This window comes from Eretmochelys imbricata, chromosome 1 (assembly GCF_965152235.1).
Source record: "Eretmochelys imbricata isolate rEreImb1 chromosome 1, rEreImb1.hap1, whole genome shotgun sequence".
NCBI classification, from domain to species: Eukaryota; Metazoa; Chordata; order Testudines; family Cheloniidae; genus Eretmochelys; species Eretmochelys imbricata.
The window spans coordinates 42,153,588-42,176,089 of record NC_135572.1 but is presented as its reverse complement, the minus strand read 5'-3'; the positions used below and the strand labels follow the sequence as shown (position 1 = coordinate 42,176,089).

The 22,502-nt window shown below is 43.0% G+C and overlaps 1 protein-coding gene across 2 annotated transcripts in view; it reads left to right on the top strand.

Annotated features, from left to right (window-relative positions):
- The first annotated feature begins 1,554 nt into the window (after nucleotides 1–1,554).
- Nucleotides 1,555–22,502, top strand: part of ZDHHC20 (zDHHC palmitoyltransferase 20) — a 76,030-nt gene continuing 55,082 nt past the window's right edge. Inside the window, exon 1 of one of the 2 annotated variants that reach the window (XM_077809335.1) lies at nucleotides 1,555–1,754. In XM_077809335.1, the coding sequence (XP_077665461.1) occupies nucleotides 1,637–1,754 (118 nt within the window). In that variant the 5' untranslated portion in view covers nucleotides 1,555–1,636. Of the gene's footprint in view, nucleotides 1,755–12,009; nucleotides 12,131–22,502 lie in introns of those variants that run through there. The other variant, XM_077809342.1, reaches the window with a different exon arrangement.

Genomic DNA, 22,502 nt, shown 5'->3' with positions numbered 1-22,502 from the left:
GATGTGTGTCATTAGGAGGATAAATGCTTAGGGGTGGATTACAAAAGGTTAAGGGATTTGTAGGGAGTTCATAGAATTGTAGGGCTAGAAGGGACCTCAAGAGGTTATCTACTCCAGCATCCTAAGCTGAGGCAGAATCAAGCATACCTAGAACATCCCTGATAGGTGTTAGTCCAATCTGGTTTTAAAACTCTCCAGTGATGAGATTCCACAAGCTCCTTTGGAAGTACATTCCAATGCTTAACTATATACCTCCCTTGCTGCAGATCAAGCCCATTACCTCTTGTCTAACCTTTAGTGGGATATGGAGAACAACTGATCACTGTTGTCTTTATGAAAGCTCTTAACATATTTGAAGGCTGCTATCAGGTCTCTCCTCAGTCTTTTTTTCTCAAGACTAAACATGTCCAGTTCTTTTTAACCATTTGAAATAGGTCAGGTTTTCTAACCTTTGATAATGTTTGTTGCTCCCTTCTGGGATCTCCCCGATTTGTCCACATTCTTCTTAAAGTGTGGCACCCAGAATTGGACACAATACTCCAACTAAGGCCTCACCAGTGCTGAACAATTGCCTCCTGTGTTTTACATACACCCCAGAATGATGTTAACCTTTTTTTGGCAACTGCACCACATTGTTCATTCATGTTCAGCTTATGATCCACTCTAACACCCAGTTCCTTTTCAGCAGTAATACCTCCTAACCACTTGCAGCTGATTTGTCCTTCCTAAGTGCAGTACTTTGCACTTGTCTTTACTGAATTGAATGTTATTGATTTCAAACCAATTCTCTGATTGATCAAGGTTGTTTTGAATGCTTGTAACCCCTCCTAGCTTGGTGTTAGCCAGGGACTTTAGAACCACGCTTGCCATTCCTTTATCCAACTCATTCATGAAAATATTGAACAGCACCGGACCCATGACTGGCCCCTGCAGGCCCCACTAGATAGTCCCCCCCCCCCAGTTTGACAGCGAACCATTAATAACCACTCTTTGAGTCTGGTCTTTCATCCAGTTTTGCAGCCTAGACCAGGTCACCCAAGAGATGGGTTGGGGACAATTGGAGGGGGCTGTTGGATGTTAGCCAGGGTAGTGGATAGACAGTGTGGGGGGAGCGAGCGTGGAGGGACTGGGGTTAGGAGGCGAAGTGGGGTGGCCTTGGGGGATAGGCTGTTTGCTTATGCAGACAAACAGGCAGCCCTGCAGGAGGCTGAGAGCATCTGGGGGCTGTGAGCAGAGGCAGAGGGCACTGGGGAGAAGCTGGGGGCGGTTTGGGGAGACGGAAGGGCTGGCCCGCCTTTGGGGGAGAGGCTGTAGCCGGCTGGAAGAGCCCGGGGCAGGCTGAGGGGGAGGTGGGGCCAGAGCGAGGGGCTGTGGGGGAGCCCGAGGGGCTTTGCGGAAGGAGACGGGAACCGGGGGAAGGTTTCCGGGCCCCCCACACAGCGGCTGGGGGGGGGGGGGCGCCGCGCCCCACCCCTCCCGCAGCGAGTTCCGGGGGGCGGCCGCTGCACAAGCTCAGCCCCCTCAGCGTGCGGGGCGGGGACGGGGCGGCGGGAGGCTCCGTAGCGGCTGTAGCCCCAGCAGCAGCGCCGGCGCCGCCGAACCCCGATGCCGCCCCTGCAGCGGCTCGCCAGGGAAGATGGCGCCGTCCCACGTCCTCAAGTGCTGCCAGAGGGTGCTGGCCTGGGTGCCCGTGGTCTTCATCGCTCTGGTGGTGGCCTGGTCCTACTACGCCTACGTGGTGGAGCTGTGCGCCTGTGAGTGCCCGGGGGCGGGCGGCTGGCGCCGGCCGGGGAAGGGCTGCCGGACGTGGCGCTCCCACTTCCCCCAGCAGCCTCGGGGGCGGCAGCGGCTGTGAGAGCGGGGAGTCCCCGTCCCACACCCCCGGTTAGCTCTGCGGTGCCCCGGCTCCCCGATCTCGGCCCCCAAATCCCGTCTCTCCTCCGCCGGCTAGTCGCGGGGCTGAGCAGGCGCCGACCCCACGGATCCGTGTGTCATGCGGGGCCCTCCCCGGGGGTCCCCCGCTCGTTTGCGGGGCGCCTGTTACGGGGTGTCCGTCCCCGCGGTGCCTGTGGCTGCCGCCTGTCACTTCAGCTAGCCGGGCACCGAGCTGCTTGGGGGGATGTTCCAGCACTTGGCTGTTGCCCTGCGTGAGGCTGCTGGGTTGCTTGTTTTGTGTCCCTCATGCTGGAGCTTTGCCTCACACTTGGAAACGAGCAGGCTGCGAGTCGCAGGTGTGGTGTGGTAGCTCCTGTTTAAATTGTGGCAACTCGCCCTGGTGCCGGAGGATGCCCCACAGATGTGCTTCTTTAAAAAAAAAAAAAAAAAAAAAGTCCCTTTAACTTGGCCTTTGAGAGGGGAGGCCGCGGCAGTTCCTTGGTTTCTGCAAGCTTTAGGGGTGCTGCACCCGTCCTTGCTGGCTGACTGTAGGAGAGCATCCAGCAGAGTGCCGAAGTGGTGGTGCTAATAGGCCTAGTCTCATAAACGAAGGCTTCTTGGGGGAAAGACCAGGGTGCCAAAGAACCTAGAAGAGTTAAAAGAGAGGAAGGAATGGGCTGTGGGGAAGAGATGTGTGAGAGGGATGTAACAGGCTTGGGACCCTGTGGAAGGGACTGAGCTTCCTGTCACTTGAAGTCAATAAAAGCGGCTCAGGGCCTCTCAGAAATCTGCCTTTAGGATCATTGTAACTTACGCCAGGTTTTGGTTAATTCCTTCACCATCCATGGTTTCTGTCCCTACTTAAAGAGATAACATTATTTATGTGTGTTTCCACTTCTTTGTTAGCTTTTGTTTTGTTTTGACACTGTTCTTTCATCCCCTTTGAGATGATGTGGGGATATTTTTAACTGAACTGTTGTCTTCTTTTAAAAATAAATGCCTAGAAGTTCATGTTTTAGAAAGTAATACTTTTTGAGTTCTTCAGTGTTCTGTCCCTCTTCTGATAATGAATCCTAGAACCTAGTGTCACTGAAATGTGATTAGAGTGAAGTCTTTTAGACAGTAGGGAAAAAGGATTTAGAGCTTAGATGTTTCCTGCTGTCAGGCTATTGGTAGTGTAATTCAGTGTTATGTAAATCTTATTTGTAGACAATGTCATTCAGGATGATATTTATCCTTTTCTTATATCTAGATCTCAATTTAGACTGAAGTCTTATGGTATTGTTCAGTTAAGATAATTTGTTCATTTAATAATAATAACAACACATTGCATTCACATAATTCATCAGAACTTCAAAGGATGTACAAACATAATAAAGACATGTAGTGTTTCAAACCTGTAGGTAGTCTGTGTAAAAGTTGAAATGCATAAAAATAGAAGACTGGAAGACAGAAGAGTGCACAACTAATATATATATAAAGGACTGCCAATTAATCACTTGATTAACTCAAAAAAATTAATTGCAATTAATCACACTGTTAAACAATAGAATACCAACTGAATGTTGTTAAATATTTTTATGTGTTTCTACATTTTCAACTATATCGATTTCAGTTACACCACAGAATACACTTAGTGTACAGTGCTCACTTTATATTATTTTTGCTTACAAATATTTGCACTTAAAAATGATAAAAAGTAGTAGTTATCAATACACCTCATACAAGTACCGTTGTGCAATATCTGTATCATGAAAATGTAACTTCAGATGAGTTTGTTTTGTTACATAACTGCACTCAAAAACAAAACAATGTAAAACTTTAGAGCCTACAAGTCCCCTCATCCTACTTCTCGTTCAGCCAATTGCGAAGTTCGTTTACATTTACGGGAGATAATGCTGCCCATTGCTTAATTACAGTATCACCTGAAAGTGAGAACAGGCTTTCACATCGCACTATTGTAGCTGGTGTCACAAGATATTTATGTGCCAGATGTGCTAAAGATTTCCATGCCTCTTCATGCTTCAACCGTCATTCCAGAGGACATGCTTCCATGCTGATGACGCTCGTTAAAAAAATAATGCGTTAATTAAATTTGTGACTGAACTCCTTGGGGGAGAACTGTATGCCTACTCCTCTGTTTTACCCACATTCTGCCATAGATTTTATGTTATAGCAGTCTCGGATGACGACTCCACACATGTTGTTCGTTTTAAGAACACTTCCACTGCAAATTTCACAAAATGCAAAGAAGATACCAATGTGAAATTTCTAAAGATAGCTACAGCACTCGATCCAAGATTTAAGAGTCTGAAGTGCCTTCCAAAATCTGAGAGATGAGATGTGAAGCATGTTTTCAGAAGTCTTAAAAGAGCAAAACTCTGATGTGGAAACTACAGAACCCAAACCACCAAAAAAGAAAATCAACCTTCTGCTGGTGACATCTGACTCAGATGATGAAAATGAACATGTGTTGGTCCGCACTGCTTTGGATCATTATCGAGCAGAACCCGTCATCAGCATGGACTCATGTCCTCTGGAATGGTGGTTGAAGCCAGGGATGTCCCTAGCTATTCTGGGGCCCTACGCAGCCCCCCACCTCTGCGGGGGGGAGGGGGAGGCAGTGGCGGGGCTGGCCCCAGGCCTCTGGGGGGGGCTGGCTTGGGGGGTAGGGGGAACCACCACCCCCCAGCACTTACCGGTGGCGCAGCTGGGGACGGGTCTGCACTTCCCGCTGCTGGTGAGTACAGGCCTAGCCCTGCTGCAGAGCTCAGGGGAGTGGGGGCGGGGCTGGGGCGGAGCAGGGGCCGGAAGGGGCGGTGGCCCTGGGGAAGAGCCGGAGCAGGGACTGGAGCAGCACGCAGCTGCTCAGGGCACCAGGAAATTTGGTGCCCCAAATTTCCTGGTGCCCTACGCAGCTGCGTGCTTTGCGTATAGGTAAGGATGGCCCTGGTTGAAGCATCAAGGGACATATGAATCTTTAGCGCATCTGGCATGTAAATATCTTGCGATGCCGGTTACAACAGTGTCATGCAAATGTCTGTTCTCACTTTCAGGAGACGTTGTAAACTAGAAGCAGGCAGCATTATCTTCTGCAAATGTAAACAAACTTGTTTGTCTGAGCGATTGGCTGACCAAGAAGTAGGACTGATTGGACTTGTAGGCTCTAAAGTTTTACATTGTTTTGTTTTTGAATGCAGGTTTTTTTGTACATAATTCTACATTTGTAAGTTCAACTTTCATGGTAAAGAGATTGCACTACAGTACTTGTATTAGGTGAATTCTAAAAATACTATTTATTTTGTCTTTTACAGTGCAAATATTTGTAATGAAAAATAAAGTGAGCACTGTACATTTTGTATTCTGTGCTGTAAATGAAATCAATATATTTGAAAATATAGAAAAATCCAAAAATATTTAAATAAATGGTATTCAAATATTGTTTAACAGTACAATTAATTTTTTTCATCACTTGACAGCCCTAATATATATATATAGATAGATAGATATTTCTGTTTATGAGGCCATGGAATATGGAAATACTTTACACTAATTATTTATATAGACTATGTGAAATGCTTTTGTTTTTTCTGTTATATGGTGCAAACCTTCTATCACTAGTTACAGGGCATATCTGATATTTGGACAAGCTTGTAAAAATCTGTATGTGTAAGACCCTTACAGATAAGATTTTCCACTGTGTTTAAGCATAGGGAGAAGTATTTGGATCACTTGTATTTTTGCGGCTGTTAATCATATTTCATATTTTTTTTAAAAAATAAGAGTAGTCTGGAGGGAGAAGTTGAATACTATAGACTTTAGGCATCAAATCATTTAGCTTGGTTATACATATTTACCCTTTTTAGTTAGAAAAGGTTAAAATAAAACCTGTTAAACTATGAGTGATCTTTAAATTCCATGTAATATGTTTATGTAGACAAGCTTGACACTATACCAAAATTTGTGTCAAAGGTTCTGATTTGTGGACACATTGATGGGACTAGTCACATGAGTAAAGTTATTCCTATGCATAAATGTTTATAAGATTGGACCTTTCTTATTTTGTGACGGTCTCTTTTAAAACTGTCAAAGTACTTGCAGCCAAATTTTTAGCCAGCCTCTAACATTGGATGATCTGTGGTTTCCGGGCACAATTATTTATATTACAGTAGCTCCTAGAAGCCTCAAATGAAATTTTATCCCCATTTTGTATCTGTGCACAGTGAGAGACTGCCCCTGCCCTGAAGAGTTGATGGTCCAATTGAACAAGACGATATAAGGCCTAGTCTACACTAAAAAATTAGGTCAGTTTATTTACATCAATCATGGGTGTGAAAAAATCCACACCCCTGAGTGTCATTGTTAAGATGACCTAGGTTCTTGTGTAGACAATGCTAGGTTGACAGAAGAATTCTTCCATTAACCTAGCTACCGCTTCTCGGGGAAGTGGATTACCTAGGCTGACAGGAGAGTCCCTCCCATTGGTGTCGGTAGTGTAGCGTTTTATGTATAGACAAGCCCTCAGGGTGTTCCTTGATTACAGGCAAGGAATTGAAACACAGGGAGACTAAATGACTTGCCCAAGTCATTTATGCAGGAAGGCTTTGGCTGAGTCAGGAATTTTAACTAGTTCTTCTGAGCCTCAATTCAGAGTCTTGACCTCAAGGCCATCCAGTGTTAGAGGCTGACTAATTGTACCTGTACCTTGAAAATGTTGGCCCTGAGCCTGGAAGGAGCTCTAGGGATGGATCCCTAAACCTGCACAGCGTCCCACTGAATTCAGTGGAGCTCTGCAGAGAAACCGGGGTCCATCCATGTGGAGATCCTTGCAGAACTGGGGCTTTTGTTTGTATTAAAACCCTCAGTTGCATGCATAAATCATCTAGCCATTTTGCACTCTCAGTGCAATTTTTTCATCCTTAATGTTTGCAGGTGCAACTGTGCAGGCTGTTTTTGCAAATTCAGCCTTTAATAAAAGGAAATCTAGATCATTATTGTATTGCTATTTTAAGTGGACTCTTGACATGTTACCAGTCAAAAATCACTGTGTTTGGTATGTCTTGTGTTGTATTTTCTATGACTGAAAAAATAGTTGATGCTTGAATTTTTTTAAATTTTGTGTTATGTAGAAGTCTTGGGAAAAGGTTGGTTGATGTGAATATTTACTGATAGTGGACAAACCAAGGGGTGGAGAATGTAGATTTGTGATGCTCTTCTTTTACACGTCAGTTCATTTAAAAAAACCCCACATACCTTAGTCATAGCTCAGAATGCAAAATTACTGGATGCTTACCTTCTTTTGGCAAGTAGATATCCCTACTTAAAGGGGTAATATTATTTGTTTGTTTTTTTTGTGGCATGTGTGTTTTCTTTTTGATTGGGAACTACTGCACTGTGTATTGTTGTGAAGAGCAATGACAACTCTCTTAATACACCACTAATATGTGAAAGTGACGTGACCTCTGCAAGGGCAGAAATGGGGCTGTTAGTTTCACTTCTCTCATTCCTCAGTGAAATACACATGGGGCAGATGATATGATTGCTCTTGTGGAAAAAGACACAAAGGCCATTAAGAGGCAGATGGAAGGAAAGGCTAGAAAAGAAAATGCAGACAGGAAAGTGAAAGGAAGAGAGCATGAATGAGAGAGAAGTGGAAGGTAGGCAGGGCCATAAATGGCAGTGTCTGCATACGTCCTTTCTTAACATCCTGGGGAAAAGGATTCTCTGAGTATTGACTGCATGAAGAGACATCTGGAGAGTTTGGGAGCATTCTTTGTCTATTCCCTCAACCATAACTTTTTATTGTATTATCACAGTTCCTTGGGGCCCTGGCTCATGACTGGGGTTTGGTTGTGCTAGGCACTGTACAAACACAGAACAAAAAGATAGTTCCTGCCTTGTAGCCCCTCCTTACTAAATTAATAAAGGTGCAGAAAGGTATTCACTGAGTAATTTAGTGGGCTACCAGGATGCACGTTTAGTATCTTGTTTGTAAACTTCGCAAAAGATTCTTGAAAACAAAATTAGATAGGATATCAATATTGGGAGTACCTGTTGTCTCTGTCCCCATTCTGTTTATCTTCCTCTTCCTGTACTTGTTTTATTCCCACTGTTCTTTCTGTTTTTAATTATGTATTTCTCAGTTTCATGTTTCTGCATTTTTCTCTTACCCCTGTGATGGAACTGGGGTGGCTTTGTAATAATTTATAAATTCATAAACTTGGGCCTGCCTGAGTGCAGGGGACTGGACTTGACCTCTCGAGGCCCCCTCTAGCCCTACTTTTCTATTAAAAACTGTATGTTGACCTGGTTATTTGGATGTTTACTCTATGGATATATTTAGCTTAATAGGGAGCTGTCGGGAATAACCATCCGGAAAGGAAAGAATGGCTCAAAATAAGTCATTTCTCAGTAAACACTTGAGTAGTTGTTAAGAGGCTACTAGGACAGGAAAAGGCCTGTGAATGTAGGAAAGAGAAGAACTGGAATGTTTAAAAAGAAATGGTCTCTGAAGAGGCAGTGTAGTTGTTTGAGGAAACCAGGCTGAGGCAGACGGGCTCTACTGCAGGTGTCTGAAGAAGTTAAGCTTGCCTAAGTTATTATTTAGGGTGGGAAGCTTTTAGGTAAGGTAGACATGCATGTAAACTGTTTTAAAATCCATTTTCTCTAAATGCTCTGTTCCTACTGCTGAACTAAGCAATACTTTGGTTTTAAGAAGGCTGTCTGATCACTTGTACACCCTGCTCACAGACTCCTGAAGGAAAGAAAGACAGGTACTTGAACTCAGTTGGACCTGCTGGGTAATAACAGTTGAAACGCTGGGCACTGTAGCCCAGGTGTGCTCCAGGTGTGGGAATTCTTGACGTCTGAGGGGTGGACTCAGAGTGACCAGAAATGCTTTACATACACATCGAATTGCAGAGTGAAAATGATTGACTAGGTTTGTGTTGTGATCCAAATGAATTTCATTCTGCACCTAGCTCCAGTGTAAAGCCACTGAATTTGGTGCTGCTGTTGGCACTGAGGGTTTCTTAGTAGTTCATTGCCTTGGATGGAGATCAGGAAGAATGATGGAGGTGGTCGTGTTAGACAAAGAATGTCTGGTTCTGCTATGTTAGTATTTTGGGGAGGAAGAAGATTTAAGGAGAAATCAGAAACGCACAATTAAGTATGATGGTCACTTTTGGGTTATTTTAAATAATTTTGGATTTTGCATAAAAATAGATGTTCAATGATCCATGTGGATCCTCAAAATTAACATTTATCCCTGGCAGAAATTGTTCAGTGTAGAAATTGTTTGTGCATGAAGTCTGGATGACTCCTGGGGTTGATAATAAGATGCAAAGCCTTTCATATCTACGCCACTGTCTTGAATCTATGCTGGCTTGGTGGTGACCAAAAGACATTGTTCTGACCTATAAAAATGAGCTGGGGAGTGATCTTGGTCTGTTCCATACTAGACTAACATCCATTATGTACCATGGTTATAAACACACTAAATATTTAGATATTGCAGTTCACACTACTTGGTGCCATTGATGCAATCTCAGTATTGTGACTGAACTTACTTATCTTTGGTTGTGTTGCTTGCAGAACATAGCTAAGGTGCATTGGTTGGAAGTTATCGTTGGAAACTGGTAGTGCTTTGTCAGTACTTTGCTTTCCCTATTGAGAGGGGTTCAGCTTTCTAAGGTGTCAGTCTGACACCTTTTACTTGAGTTACATTTTTAAGGAAAAAATCTTGCTGTATATTGCACCTTTTATTTATATAAACCTATACACATCTTCATTCCGAAGATATTCCAAAGCCCTTAAAAATAAGTGAGTTATATAATTGTGACCACAGGCAACCAGAGTAGTTTGTACTCATCCCACCAATGGTGGATTAACTGTGGATCCAGCCCTAGGCTGACAAACAGCTGACCAATATTGTTGTTTCTTGTCTTATGCTTAGATTGTAAAGGCTCTTTAGGTCAGGGACTGTCTTTTTGTTCTGTGTTTGTATAGTGCCTAGCATAACTGGATTCTGGTCTGTGACTGGGGCTTCCAGTTGCTACAGTTGGTGGATTAACTGTAGATCTGGCCCTGGGCTGAACCAGGATCCATTGTGCAGGAAAATTCTTGTCTTGTGGAACACCCTGCCTAAATATGTTAAAACTGGGACTTTATCCTTGTTTCAGTGTAGTTGTCTAGCTACTAACCGCTACACCTTAAGGAAATTTGAAGCCCTGGTCTGTTTCTGCTGGCCTTAGTCATCCCTCCACTGAGTTCTGCATGCTCTCACAGATAATGAAACCTGGGGTGTGTCAACTCCTTTGAGAGAGGAATTTGAAAAGCCCCAATTTCATTTTGGGTAAAGTTCAATTAGTTGCTTATGCGAGGGCCCAGCCAACATATGTAGCTGGCTAGAGTTTACCGCTACGTAGATAAGAATTGTTAGAGAGGGGATGTCACTTTCCAGCCACAAAACCCAGTGTGTGCTCCTTCCCCCATTCACACAGCCGTCAGACCCTCCAGTTTCACCATCCTCCATCCCACTTTTTCTAGCTGCAAATCCCTTCTGCAGTGCCCCACACCTAAAAATGTGTTTCCTCTGTGGAGGAAAGTGACTTCCCCTTGTGAATGACCTGTCTCTTTTCTCCCTCGCCTGCCCCTGAACACTGAAGCAGTATGATTTTGGTTAAAAATGCCAGTGGCCCATCTAGGCTGTGGCTCCCAATGTTATTAACACTGGTTCAGTTCCACCAACATCAACAGTGGAAAACTTATACAAAACTTCCCTGGGACAGATAAGCCTTAAATTAAATCACAAAATTGGTGGTGGAGTGGGCAATGGGACCAAAAGTGTAGCTAGCTAAAGGAACTGATTTCCAGACCATTGCTTTCACAACTAACACGGAAAACTTTTACTGTCTCTGGAATCAGCAATGAACCATTAAAGTAGAGGCAAGTTTGTCTGGTTTTTATAACGGTGGACTGGGAATGACGGTCTATCACTTTCTTTCCCCATAGCCCAGCCCCCCTCATTGATGGAACAACATATGCTTTCAAAGGTAGGATTTAGCTTCCTCTGCTGCGATGGAGGAGTAGTCTGTTGAGCTCCTTTAATCTTCAGACTAGAAACAGCATTTGTATATTTTAATAGCTAAGACATTTTTTCCCCATTACACCCACTCTTCCTTATGGCCTTGTCACTAGGGAAAAAATGGTGTTAGCCAACACATGTTAAAATTCTAGTGAATGCAATGCAGTTTGTCATTTTCTTGTGTGTCAGATTACAAACTGTGTTGTCTTCACTAGGATTTTAGCATATGTGAAGTGTGCTGTTACCTCATGTTAGCTTTTTTCTTAGGGTGGATGCACCTCTATGTTGTGAAGAATCATTTCTACCCTGTCCTAGGAAAATATGTGATAGTCTCTGTCTTTGGTTTGTTTAGTATCCTGAATTCACTTATAGAGTTAGTCTTTACCATGGACTGTCTTATTGTTCTGTGTTTGTATAGCCCCTAGCGCAGTGGAGTCCGGATCCATGGCTCAGGCTTCTAGGTGCGACAATAATACAAATAAATAAATAAATATGTAACTTCAGTTCCCTCTATCTGTACCACCAAGCCCACAAGGGTTACTGTAAACATAAATACAGACAGTCCTTTATAATTTCTCTGACGCACAGTCAGTACTAAGAGGCTTGGGTTGATCTGTTTTAGTGCTGTGTTCTGATAAACAAAGGGACTGTAATTTCATCTGCTTTCTCTCAAAAAGTCTTTACTCTGTATCAAAATGTTAACACAATAGCTAACAAACAATGACAAGGTTGCACTTAACAACAGTTGTATAGTGTTTCAGTAACTTTTTGGAAAGCTCTTCTGTTTCTGTATTTGCATGAGTATCAGCAGTATATTACGAGACTTGCATATGATGCTTCTATATGAGCTCAACATATCTTGCTAATAGGATGAAGAGGCCCACAATTCAAGGAGAATGGAAAACTGGAGTGATTAGTTACAGTGAGCTAAATATTTTAGCTATCTTAAATATATATTATAAAAAAGAACGATCAGAACAGTTTTGGATAAATCTGTTACTGTTTCACTATCTCCATTTCAGTGATGGGAGTTGGGAATGGTGTCTGTCTCTTTGGAGGCTACCATTTTATATATACTTCCTATCAAGAGCTTCAGCCTGATACAGTGGGATTGACAAATCTGATCCCGTTTGAGAACACTGAAAGAAAGATGATCAAACCTTTTATAAGGTATGCTAAATTAACTGATATGACCCTTTTATGTGCCCTTTTGTGGGAGTCAAGGCTTGAAATGGTGTGCATGTTCATTTTAAAAATTCTGCTTGGTTTGTTACTCTGGAGTTAACAGGTATATCAAGTTTTTTCTTCCTTGATTTTTTGTTGGCTGTGTTTAGATATAGATTATTAACTTTCTCATCCCTTAATTGAAAGGCCCGGACTAAAGTGTCTTCTAAATATTTCTCAGTCATTGAATTTAAATGTGCAAGTTAAAAAAAAGGTTGAAATAGTCTGAATAAAAATCACTTCATTTTTCAGTTAATCAGGGTTTACATTTCTTCATCCAAATCATATCAATTCTTCAGTCATCCATAGAGTCTTGTAGGGAAATCAGGATAGACAAGACCTGAAGTTCTACTCTGCTTAAAAGGAAAAAGTTATTTTAGTTTTTGAAAACAAAATAACTTTTCAGGTCTTCCTTATACGTATAAAGAAACAAAGGTACAAACCTATGTTTTCTTTTGTAGATCACCACCTTTTAACCTCTTCAAAATTGAACTTCATCCAAGTTTTTAAACAAACAAAACCAAGTAGAGCAAAAAAGTTCACCATCTGCCCTTAATTTTATGGTTAAAATATAGATAGCCTTGCCCATATTCAAAGACTCTCTCACTTGGGTAGCTCAGAAATGCATCTTCTGAATTGAGTTGTCCTTGCAACATAGTATATTTAGAATGTCTTATATTTATCTCTTTCTTTGCTTCTATAATTTGTGAAACTTCTTCTCTATATATCTGGTTTAACACAAAAGGATAATCTGTGTATGGTTATTTGTTACACCTTTTTTTTTTTTTTTTTAAAGACAAATCCCAGTTGAATCTTGAATAAACTTGGGTTTTGGAATGCTGTGTTTATCCCACTCAGTATATCAATGCTTGTGCAACTTTTTTCTGATAATCCTGACATCCCTTTAACCAAACCCACCATTTCCTCAGATACAGCCAGTATGAATTTGTGGCATTTTCTTAAGTTTCATCCTTCCATGCAATGAACTATTAATTACAGCTTCCTACAGTTTTTCAGGGTCTCCAGTTCAGTTGACAGTGTCACACAGTCTGGAGTGGCTAATGACCATGAGTGCCAGCTGCAGGGCAGAACCCCAAAACTGGTTGTATGTTCTATCATTAGATTTCACCAACCCAGTAACAGATGTGAAGTCCTAAAGCACTATAACAGTCTTACCACAGAGTTACAGGCAGACTGGAATGCCCAAGGGGACTATCTTGCCACCCAGGCAAGATGAACTGTAGATGGTCACTTTACACCAAAAATCACAACAATATTCAGGTTACTTCCAGTTCCAAAGAACCAGTCACTTACCACAGGTCAGTTGTACTCAGATCTCAAACCCAAGACACAGCCTGTAGCCAATCCTGTTCTAAACTAACTAAAGATTTATTAACTAAGAAATGAGTTATTTACAAGATTAAAACAGGAAACATAGACACACAAATGAGTTACAGTCTTTGATTTAAAAGGTAGTATAAGTTTCTATAATAATCAGCTCTATATGTCTTTTAGGGCTGACCTATTCCATACACCATGGGGATCTCTTTCTTATGTATAGGAATCTTTGCTTCTCGGAATTCAGACAGCATAAAGATCCCAGTTTCTCCTTCTCTGGAATTTTTATCCTGTATCACCCAGGAATCCAAACTGATGGGATGAGATCATGCTCAGGGAGGGAGTGAGGGATGCAGTCAACAAGGTCTCTATCCTTTGATGCTATGCATTGCCTCATTTGCCTTCAGTGGGCCATCTGGTGTGCAGAAGCACTTTACCTGAATTAATGCTGCTTGTCCTGTTTGGTGAGTTACACAATTACAGTGGTTTACAATACAAACACTCAATATAACTTTATACCATGGGCTACGGAAGTTATAAGTGAGATCAGTACATGCAGCTTCCTACATTGTTCATAAGATCTAGGCACCAAACACATTCTTACAACTTTTAATATTTATCTTAACACTGTTAACACATAGGAAAGCCAGACTGGTTTCCAGCTGTGATTTTTGTCAATGTTCAGTGGGGCTTGGGGCCTTGGCATGAGCTGCCACCTGGTCTGCTAGCATCAAAGTCATATTGATTTAATTCTTAGAAACTGCTCATAATTTCTCTTCAAAAGTGCAAACAGAGTCATATTTTTTTCCCCCAACTTAGGAGGCAAAAACATCCAATTTTCCCTTAGTTGTATTTAGCAAAAGTGCTAATCAATTATCAGACCTTCTTGCTCCCTGGCAGACTCCCTAACATGGTGTGAGAGGGTAGGTGAGGCAGCAGCAGACACACTAAATCCTGTAGCCACCTACTGCCCCATTTCTGCTGCCTTTGAACTTTTAAGAGGGATACACCTTAACCATGCCCTGCACCCCAGAACAATAAGAGTGAGAAATGTCTTAAGAAAACACTCCTGCAGGAATGATTCTTTGCTGTCTGACAGCATAATATTTGACTCCTGTCGTCTTCCCTCAACTTTAAGCCAAAATTAAGTCCTGTCACTTCTACCTCCAGAACATTTCAGCCAAATTGCTTGTCCACACCCTGCTCATATTCCATCATGACTATTAGAATCTTCTCCTCTGAGGTGTGTAACAGTCTTGGATTAATAATTTGATCACTGTGGCCACAAGTGCTGGCTTCCACTGGGCCCTGGACGTTCTCAACCCCCTGCTGTGCCCTGTGCCCTGACCCCTTCCCCCAAACCCTCACCCCTGCTCTGCCCCGGGCCCTGCCCCCATCTCATCCCTTCTCCCAAGTCCCCACCCTTGCCTGTCTCTTCCCGCCCCTGCTCCGCCCCTAGCCCTGCCCCCACCCCGCCCTCTCCTACCCAGTTCCGCCGCCGCCTCCTCTGAGTGTGCCCTGTCCCAACTCCTCCCTCTCCCCCCCCAGCACCTCCTGTACATCACGAAACAGCTGATTGTGGCAGGCGGGAGGCGCTGGAAGGGAAGGGGAAGAATTGAATGACGGGGCTGCTGGTGGGTGCTAAGCACCTACTAATTTTTTTCCATGGGTGCTCCAGCCCTTGAGCACCCACGGAGTTGGCATCTATGACTGTGGCTAATGGACAGCCCCCCACTCTATCTGAAATGCAGCTGTACCAAAGTCATCATTCTCTCCAAGAACTTTTACCATGTCACCTCTCACTCCCCTTTTGAGTCATTTTGCTGCCCTTCTGTTGACATTGTGCATCAAATTTAGACTACTTGTCCTTTTCTTCGAGTCCTGGATCTCATTCAGATGATTCCCTTAAAAAAAAATTGTACAATAAATACCCAAACCTTCTGAACCATTATGATCTATGTTACATGTATATGTAAACTCACTATCTCTGTAATCCATGTCTCTACCGGTGTATGTTCTGCCTTCTCTTGTTTGTCATGTCTACCCCCTTAGTTTTGGGGCTCTTGAGAGCAGTAACTTGTCTTGGGCATCTCTGTGTAGCATCTAGCACAGGTATGTATACAATTAACAATACTTAATCCTGAATTATGTTAGAATTAGGAATATATAACATTTAAAATAGTCTGTCCCCACATTGGTTGTTTGTCTCATTCCAGAAGACCAAGTGCAAGCTAAACACATGTACTTTTGGGAACAACAGACTTGTTTTTGTTTAATTTATAAAACGAGAATGTTTTTTTTCAAGACAATTTGAATTAGAACTTGACATTAGTTGATGATTCAACTGATACTTTTCTCATAGATATGGAGAATGTGTAGTATTATGTAATTCTTAAGACAAAACCTCTAACTGTGACTTATTTTTTGAAGGGTTTGGCTAAATTATCCATAAGTTTTGGATAACTAAGAAGATTTTGAAGCTTGAGACTTGTGTTTTGTCCACCAATATCTTATAAACAGGAGAACAGACTATACTTTATTAGCCAGGATAAATATAACCAAAGGCTTTCTGAGCTGTGGTTTTGTACCATAAGAATGGTACACTTGTTTAGAATGAAAATAAAGCAGTCTTTGGGTTTTTTCCTTGGAAAATTGTTCCATTTATCTAATGCAGAAATCTGCTGGAGAATGGCAGTTGAAAAAGGAGAGGTGTTTGTGACAAATCAAATAAAGTGTTATGGGGAAGAACTACAATTTCTTCCTTTCGTATTAACGATTAGTTTGAATTATGGAAATTTGAAGTCATTGCAAAAACTTGGAGAGGTCAGTCTAGTAAGTGTACACATAACTATAATTCTTGGCACACTGGCAGTGTTGCAGCGGTACATGTATTGGAATTCAGCCAGCAGTGTAAAGGATGGATTTTAAAACTATGACTTTTCTTAATGCTTCAGAGCTTAAATAGGTTTAACTACTAGTTTTGGTTTTTTTGTCTGTTTGGTTTTTTTTTTGATAGGGAATGTGGTTAGAGAGGGAGTTGAAAGGTTGTTCCACATTAGTATAGAATTAAATGGTTTTTGTTTGTGTGAAGTGTAATAGAGAATTAGAACACCTTACAGTTAATTATTCAGAGATTGTCCAGATTTCACTCTTCTTCATGTCATATGCAATTTGCAGAAAGACCTTGTTTACCAATTCCTAATTATACAGGTAATATACCAAAGGCAATAATTCCATGCTGTTCCCCTAGATACTCTGGTGATTGGCAGCACATGGATACTTAAGTATAGTGTGCCTAATAGGCTGAAACTCATTCTTTCAGCTTGCCCACACTAATAGACTACTGTGTGGTTTTGAAATAAAACTTCCTTAAATGGCTCTATTCATAAGCTTTGCGCAACTAAGTAATATCTTTCAGCATTAATGTAAATCACTATTGTTTGCTTTGACAGCAGAGTAGTGCTGACTGCATGTAGTCAGTGAATTTACCAAAAATAATTTTTGCTTGTTGCATGCAGTTTGCTTAGTCCGAGAAACTCATCCCTCACTGACATTTAATTTTTTTAAAATCTGAGATCGTCCTGCACAAAAATCTAGTGGTTGATGGGAGACCTGCATTTTGCCAGCTGGGTTGGGCCTCATTTCTCAGGTCATCAGAGGAGTTCCACAGCAGCAAAACACTTGGCCCCTAGGAAGAGGGAGTCCCTTGTGTTCTCCTATTGGATTAGAATGGAATCTCACCCATTCCTCCGTATGCTTCATATCAGGTCTAAGGGCGTGGGAGAAAATGGATTTTTAAGAGACTAAAGGAAAATATGTATTCTCAAAGACAGGCCATTACTTAACTATGGAATGTGTGTTTGCAGGCCTTCTTCCTTTTGATTGTTATTTAAAATTTATATGCATCCAACTCACAAAATACAAGCTATTTTAGCATGTCAGATCTCCCACAGGAGGTAGGTAACGCTGCTTTGTTAAGTAAAATATAATACAAACAGTGCAGCCACAGTAATAGTAAGGTAACTTAAAAACTAATATCTTCAAAATGGTAAAGTTAATTTAAGGAAATCAAACCACTGTGAATTTTCTAATCCCTGAAAATCTGTGCAAACAACTGGAAAGTGAAACTTCTTTATAAAACTGTAGTGTAATGATGATTCTACAAGGCAGGTGTAGTTAAAATTGTGAAAAGTAACTCATGAAGTAGTAATTTCCAGCATTTTTATTTCCCTCTATTTAACCTACATAACTTTACCAATATTTCAGCACTCAGAAATACTCTCTGTTTTGGCTTAGTTTAATCAAGACTGTTCATATTTCCTTGTCTTTATTCACCTGGATTTGAAGGGTGAATGGGTTTCTTAGTAGGATCTGAAGTTAGGCCATTGGGCACATATAATTAAGGTACTGAATTTTATGCCCAGTGACCCAAATGCTCTTTAGGGATAGGTGCTTGATTATAACACAGTTATTTACTAAAAAATATACACTTTAGCTCGTGAAGAGTACATTTTATTCTTTTCAGAAAACAGTAATTCTGATCAGAGAAATTGGAAGATGAGACACATGTCTCTATAGCTCTTTTTATTTTTTTAGATTTGTTAATTGTTTCCAATGTTGCCCACAATGTATTAGGTGCTCTCTCTATAAAACCCATGTATTAGTAAAATTTTAGCATCACCTGGCCACTTTGCTTGTTTCTGACTCCCCTTTCTAGTTCCTTCAGTGCTTGTTTTCACTGCACAGTTACCTCAAGTTTATCAAGTGTTGCCCCTAGCTGGAGTCCCATCCCTACACACAAACCTTTAACTCAAATGCAGTGTTGCTTTTATCTCTAGTTGGTTGGTCTGAGAGGAGTGTAGGCTAAAGGTCAGTGAAACACAGCTCGTCAGCTGCTAACATGATCACTCTGTAGTGTGGACAAAGGCTAGCAACACTCAAGTGCTTCTATTCTTCCTGTGTCTTCCTATAATTCTCCCTGTGTGTCCAGGAAGGACAGAGAAGTTCTCTCACAACTCACTGGAAAATAATTACTAGAGCAGCTCAGCTTACTACAGTACTAAGAAACATGGCATGTGCTCCCAGAGGTCTTAACGTACTCAAGTGAGTGCAGCACCAGTATGGACACAGAAGCTCATATTGTTTCTCAGGCTATATCTACACTGCACACCTTATAGGTGCCAACTTCTGCTCCCATCAGTGGGTGCTCGACCACCCACTCTGGCCCTGTCCCGACTCCACCTCTCCTGCCCTGCCCTACCCCCATTCCAACCCCTTCCCCAAAGTCCCCGCCCCCTCCCTGCCCCCATTCTGACTCCTTCTCCAAATCCCTGCCCCAGCTCCACCTCCTCCCCTGAGCATGCCACGTTCCCGCCCCTCCCTGCCCTGCTCCCGGAGCGGCCAAACAGCTGTTTGGCAGCGGCTGGGAGGCGGTAGGTGGAGAAGCAGGGATGTGGCGCACTCAGGGGAGGAGGAGGTGGGATGGGGAGCTTGGCTGCCAGTGGGTGCAGAGCGCCCACTAATTTTTCCCCATGGGTGCTCCAGGCCCAGAGCACCCACGGAGTCGGCGCCTATGGCGCACCTTACAATGGCATGGCTGTGCCGCTACAGCTGTGCCGTTGTAAGGTGCGCAGTGTAGCTGCTCTTTGTCGCTGGGAAAGAGCTCTCCTGATGACAAAATAAACCCCCCCCAACACGGGAGGGTGGTTTCATCACCGAAAGAGTGTCTCCCACTGACGAAGTGCCGTCCACACCGAGGGTTTTTGTTGTTAAAACTTTTGTCTTTCTGAGGTTGGTTTTTTTTTTTTTTTTGCACAACCCAGAGCAACAGAAGTTTTAATGATGAAAGTGCAGTGTAGACATAGCCTCAGTGTGGCTGTTTTCACTCAAGCTAGGTTAACTCAGGCTACATCTATACTGCAATATAAAACCTGTGGGATGAAGTTTCAGAGCTTGGGTCAGCTGACTCTGGCTTGGACTGTGGGGCTAAAAATTGCACATAGACACTTGGGGTGGAGCCCGGGCTCCAAAACCCCACAAGAGACAGAGGGTCTTGGAGCTCGGGAGCCCAAGCTCTGAGACATGCCCCAGGGTTTCAGAACCCAGACTCCAGCCTGAGCCTGAATGTCTACACTGCAATCTTTAGCCCCACAGCCCAAGCCCCACGAACCTGAGTTAGCTGACCTGGACCATGGGTCTTTTATTGCAGTGTAGACGTACTCTCAGAGAGAAGTAATTCAAGTGTACATAAGTTGAGTTGACTCTGTAGTGTAGACATATTCTCTGTTTTGATTTTAAAAGAGTGTGTGCCTTCTTTTGTGTTTGTATAGCACTTAGCAAATTGTGGACAGTATTGGAAACAAATCATTTATATGTGGCATTAAAAAGATACCCTACAGTTAAGCCATTGAAGTTACTTGAAGGTGTTGTGACAGAGCCGAGTATTCAGGAGGGATTGAATGAGAAGGGGGTAGTGGCTTTACCAACCAGATGAGGAAGGTATAATCAAGCAACACTTGGACTAGGAGCAGGCCAAATTGCTAGTAAAATGAAGAGATTGCATTCCTTCAGTGTACTGGTGATTAAGAAAAAGGAAGGAAGTCTGAAAAATGAGCTAATTTAGGTGTCTTGATTCTGTGCAGTTGTGCTTCATTACAGTGAATGGTCCTTTTCAAGAATAACAAATTTGGTTAAGAGTTTCTGCTGCAGTGCAGTCGTTTGAGTAGCTTAATGTGCTGATTACATAGCCAGCCTTAGCATTTTTGGATGAATGTACAAAACACTTTTTAAGCCACCCTCTCTTTCCAAATATAGCCAATGCCTCACCATTTTAGCGAGCTATGCATATGACTAGCTTCAGGATTGATTAGCTAGGCGACTTCTTTTCAGAGAAACCTTGAATTTAGCTTCCTGATTTTTAGTAAAGACTAAGGGGGAGATTTTCAACAGCACCGATGGTGGCAGTTTAGTGCCTAATTCTGGTTCAAAGTCAATGGGAGTTGGGTACCAAACTGTCATTTGTGCCTTTGAAAATCTCCCCTTAATTCTTTGTCTGCCCTCTTGCGTCAGTGGATGTGGAAAGGGTCCATGTAAATTACCAACATCTAAAAATGTTTCAAGGCACAATTCTGTAGATAACACAGTGGTCAGCATGCTGCTAAAATTTCTGGAAAGTTTTGTGCACATTCTGGTGCATTGTAGTCCCCTCTACAGCAGTAATTTATGAGCATTAATGAATCATCATAACCTTCACCTGTGAAGTATTTATTAAAAAAACTTAGGCAGATAAGTTTGACTTTGAGTTGGTGTAATAAGAACAGGGAATGTAATGGATCCCCTACTCTGTCCTGTGCTGAGTCCACTAAACCAGGCCATGTCTCATGCTGTTAAGGTGACACTGCTTGTGGTCATTGGTCACATTGCTACTTGCAGCTGAGCAGCCAAGCTGAGAAGTAAAAACCTGCAGCAGTCATAACACTATCAGAGACCAACTCCATCCCCAACAACTGCAAATTTGATTGAGTTTTTCTTAAAAAATTAAAGGACCCATATGTGCTAGTGCAGGGGTGGACAAACTTTTTAGCCCGAGGATATAGAAATTGTGGGATGCTCACGAAATTGGGGTGGGGGTGCCGCCTCCAGGGTTGAGCCAGAAATGAGGAGTTCAGGGTGTGGGAGGAGGCTCTGGGCTGGGGCAGGGGGGTGAGGGGTGTGTGTGGGGGGTGAGGACTCCGGCTGGGGATGCAGGAGAGTGCTTGGGACTGGGACCGAGGGGTTCGGAGGGTGGGAGGGGGATCGGGGTGGGGCGTGGGGGATGGCTCAGGGCGGCTCTTATTTCAATCTGCTCCTGGAAGCAGTGGCATGTCCCCCCTCCAGCTCCTACGCAGAGGTGTGGCAGGCAGCTCCGCTATGCGCTACCCCGTCCATAGGCATTTCCTGGCCAACTGGAGCTGCGGGGGTGGCACTTGGGGTGGGGGCAGCATGCAGAGCGGAGCCCCCTGGCTGCCCCTACGTGTAGGAGCCAGAGGAGGGACATGCTGCTGCTTCCAAGAGCCGTTCGGAGTGACCCCTGACCCTGCTCCCCGGCTGGAGCGGGGCAAGCACCAGACCTTGCTCCCGAACAGGAACTCAAGGGCCGGATTAAAATGGCGGGCGTGCTGAATGCAGCCCATGGACTGTAGTTTGCCCACCCCCGTGCTAGTGGCTTTTCCATTCCCACAGGTCAGATCTGACGAGCTATAAGAATGAGACAGAATAATCCATGCTCTTTTAGAGATTTTCTAGTCTTTATTTTTATTTGAGTTTTATTTGCAATCAAAAGAATACACACCCCATAGTCGAAGGATGGTTTTATGGTTAGAGTTATTGCACTGAGATACAGGTTCTATTTCTGGTTTTGTAGTAGATTTCCTTTGAGACCTTGGGCAAATCACTCAACTTCTCTGTGTCTCACTATGGAGATACTTCCCTACCTTGGAAGTTGGAGGTGCTTGGATACTACTGTAGTAACCATAGAAAAGTCTATAAATAGACCCATAGCCCTTAAGGCCAGAAGGAATCATCATGATCATCTAGTCTGACCTCCTGCAAATTGCAGGTCACAGAACCTCACCCACTCACTCCTGCAACATACCCTAACTTCTGGCTGAGTTACTGAAGTCTTCAAATCATGATTTAAAGAATTCAAGATACAGAGAATCCGGCATTTACACTATAAATAAGTGGTACACATTCTGAAATCCCTTGAAGTGGTGCATGTATTTTCACAGGCTGAATGCATGACACTTTCTGAAAATAAGGCTCCTCTAAGGTGTCTCAGTTTGGACATCCAAATATAGAAGCATCCAGAATAACTAGTCACTGCTGAAAAATGTGACCTCTTTTACGTCTGATTCATTAGATCCACCAATCTCCCTACCACTGCAGCATTCTTTCCTGTGACCATGGGTGGTTGGTGCAGCCCCCGTTTGGGGAGGTGAGC